Consider the following 3,756-nt stretch of genomic DNA (forward strand, 5'->3'; position numbering starts at 1 on the left):
TTTTGAGGGGCAAAATTAAGCATAAATAGGTAATATAAAAGTTTTTTTTTTTTCTTATGTTGTTGGCCATAATTTTTTTTAAACGGACTCTAATTTAATTTATAAAAGCTCAAATGTTAGTAATTCAAATAACTAAAAAATCGCACAAACTTGAGAGGACGAGTACAGCTCCTAACCCCTTAGACCATTCTTATCACAACGTTATGGGCAAAAAATTACCTCCATCACGCCCCTATCACGCCACTATGGGGCGTGATGGAAGAGAAAATGGGTTGGCGTGATCACTACATCACGGATAGAAAATGTGTGTGTGGGGGGGGGGGATTTAACCCAATCACAATTTAAATAAATCCTTTTATAATTTAATTAAATCAATAAAAATAATAAAATAACTCCATCACACAACCATCACCCAATACCACTACAAACGCCATCACGCCATCACCTTTTTCAAATCAGCATTATACCCCACAAAAACACCCATCACACCCCATCACGCCCATCACCACTACAAATGGTCTTACAAGTTCTGCCATGCTAGCTAGTAAGGTTTAAATTAACCAGAATCCTTTATACGAATGTCAAAACCTCGACTACTGATCTTAAATGTTTTCTTGCCTACAAGTACTATATATAATATCACATTGCTAATAGCATTTCATCCACAAAAGTTCAGCTAGAATCACAACCTGCATTGCATGGATCCATATCTTTTTATCACCCTAGCACTACTCCTTGCAACTTCATTTCTATTCACTAACTTCCGTCCTAAATGGGCTAACCTTCCACCAACAATCTTCCCAACCCTCCCCATAATCGGCCACCTTCACCTAGTCAAGACTCCACTCCACAAAACCTTCGCGGACCTCGCCACAAAACACGGTCCGATCCTTCTCCTTCGCTTTGGGTCCCGCCCCGTCCTCTTGGTCTCCTCTCCTTCCGCGGCAGAAGAATGTTTCACCAAAAACGACATTGTATTCGCCAGTCGTCCACGTTTGCACTTTGGTAAAATTCTGGCGGCCAACTTCATGACCATTGGTTGGTCCCCGTACGGTAACCATTGGCGTAACCTACGTCGAATTACTAATTCAGAGATTCTATCTTCGCACCGGCTCAATGAGTCTCATGAGGTGTTTGTGGACGTAGGACGAGATTTGGTACGTAAACTAGTCTCATACTCGTCCTCTCCGGTTAACCTGACGTTGGTGTTTCACGAGTTAATGTTGAACGTGATGATGACGTTGATGTGTGGAAAAAAGTATGCTTATAAAGATATAGAGGAAAAAGGTGAAGTATTTCTTGAAATAGTGAAGGAGATGTCAAGAATTGGGGATGCAGGGAATATAGATGATCATTTGCCATTTTTGAAATGGTTCGGGATTAAGAGATTAAAGAGAGAGATGAATGCGGTCAAGAAAACGGGACATGAATTCATTCGCGTGTTGATTGAACAATTTAGGAATATAAAGGATGATAGTGTTGATGAAGATGAAAACAAGAAGAAAAGTACATTGATTAAAGTTCTATTTAAGATGCAAGAAAGTGATCCTGAGTTATATCATGATGGATTTGTTAGAAGCTTTATGATGGTAAGATCACATTATCTTTCCCTATATTTTGAATTTTTATGATTTTAATAGCTACTCCGTATTTATTTTTGTAAAAGGTTGATAACCACTTCTGACCTAACGGGGAGCTCATCAACTTAGAAACTTTGAGGTTGTGAGTTCTAGTCCCGTCGTAGACAAAAAGAGCGTGTGTTTGTTGTTAAAAAAAACGTTGATAACCATTAACCAGCAACACTAACCAGTTCACTAGTTCTTGAATTGCATGCATTTAAGGTAAACGGATGTATTGGTTTTTCATATTCATACTACTGGGGAAGGACGAATAATTTACTTGGATGTACACGGCCTACTAGGTTTCCCTGATCATTTTCGACCCTTTCTCTAACGCATTTACGTAAGGTTTTAACAAAATTTAATATCTGTATGCACTGATCATCTGTTTTTTGTTGATAATCAGAACCTATTATCTGCTAGTACTGATGCTCTTGCTTCAACTATGGAATGGGGTTTGGCACTTCTGCTAAACCATCCGGACGTTCTCGAAAAAGCACGAAAAGAAATCGACGAAATTGTAGGTAACAAACGTCTTGTAGACGAATCAGACGTCAACAATTTACCTTACCTTCGGTGTATTATAAACGAGAATTTGCGATTGCACACGCCAACACCTCTATTAATACCTCACGAGGCGTCAGAAGATTGTGTCGTTGCCGGATATCACGTCCCTCGTGGGACCATGTTACTAGTCAATCTATATGCCATACATCATGACCCGAAGCTATGGACTAACCCTGAAAAGTTCGACCCGGAAAGGTTCCAAGGCAAAGATGGAATTAAAAATGGGTACAAGTACTGGCCGTTTGGGTCCGGAAGGAGGGTTTGTCCTGGAGACGGAATGGCTATGCGAATGATCGGGTTAACGTTGGGCTTGATGATTCAGTGTTTCGATTGGGAACGAATTAGTGATGAGATGATTGATATGCACGAAGGTCCTGGGCTTAACATGTCGAAAGCTCAAGCGTTGATAGCCAAATGTAGACCGCGTTCAGTAATGCAACATTTGTTGTCGTAGGCTTGTGTCCGTTGTAAGATTTAGGCTAGCGTTATTTAGGCTAGCGTTAATTAGGGCACGTTTGTTAATTAGAGAATAAGTGAACTACTACTTAATGTTGCTATTTACATTAGAAGTTATTACTTTCTATATGTAACCCGTATTAGTAACATCGTGAAATAAATATTTATTTCTTGTATTCAACTAAATATTTATTTCTTGTAGTTAACTACTTGGCCTGCTACGTTATGTTATTTTCTCAATTATATCAACAATTGAAGATATTTTTCGAGCAATTAATAAATCTATATGACTAATTCGATCGGAATGTTCACATCCTGATCAGTTGTAGCCATAATTTGGGTTAAATCATATTTCAGGTTAAAGTCAGACTGCTAGTGTTACTTAACCCCAATTTTGACCTAAACATATAATTAGCTATTTGTATCCACTTTAGGCTACTAACCACACATTCTAACCGATGTGAATAATGCGAACTCAATGAAATAGGACACTTGATCAACGATAATTGAAAATCGGCTTACATATCAGATGCAACTGCAGTTAATATGTCAGCTGCGCCCCAAAACTCAGTATCTATATTATGCATAAGTAGTGCTGTCAATAAGAATCTGTTTTGATAGCTCAAATATCGATTGACATTACTTATTACTCCACAATAACTATTATAACCTGTCTTTAAAAGATCAACCTATTGCATCGATCAGACAAGATCAAATTTGACCTATAACTAAGGCTGGATAACATTGAACAATATGTTGTAGCTCATGTGGTAGTCGTCTTTGTTTCTTAGCGAAATGTCAAGAGCTCGACTCCCTTGGGTGCAGCATTGAACACAAGGTTGCCCTTTAACGCTTTAATTCCACAAAGGTGCCTTCCGCAAATCGCATTGCGGGGGCAGAGGGGGAGGGGGAGGTTTTACCTCACATACCCTCGGATTGGCCGGGTTTCCTCCTGGACAGCAGTTGGTGGCGGGTTATGCAACTGTGGGAGATGAACTCGTGGGTGGTTTAGTCCTCTGGGTGATTCCGAGTTACTGTTAAAAAAAAAACTGAATAACATTGTAGTTAATGAATCACTCCAGTATTTCATCATTACACTCATTGTTGATTCCCG

General features: G+C 39.2%; 1 protein-coding gene across 1 annotated transcript; it reads left to right on the plus strand.

Moving 5' to 3' along the window:
- The first annotated feature begins 698 nt into the window (after window positions 1-698).
- Window positions 699-2,640, plus strand: LOC139877790 (cytochrome P450 81Q32-like). The gene is made up of 2 exons (XM_071865211.1): window positions 699-1,589; window positions 2,026-2,640. The coding sequence occupies exons 1-2, from the start codon at window positions 699-701 to the stop codon at window positions 2,638-2,640; spliced, it is 1,506 nt and encodes a 501-aa protein (XP_071721312.1).
- Window positions 2,641-3,756: the final 1,116 nt, after the last annotated feature.

The sequence above is a fragment of the Rutidosis leptorrhynchoides genome, chromosome 11 (genome assembly GCF_046630445.1).
Source record: "Rutidosis leptorrhynchoides isolate AG116_Rl617_1_P2 chromosome 11, CSIRO_AGI_Rlap_v1, whole genome shotgun sequence".
Lineage (NCBI taxonomy): Eukaryota > Viridiplantae > Streptophyta > Magnoliopsida > Asterales > Asteraceae > Rutidosis > Rutidosis leptorrhynchoides.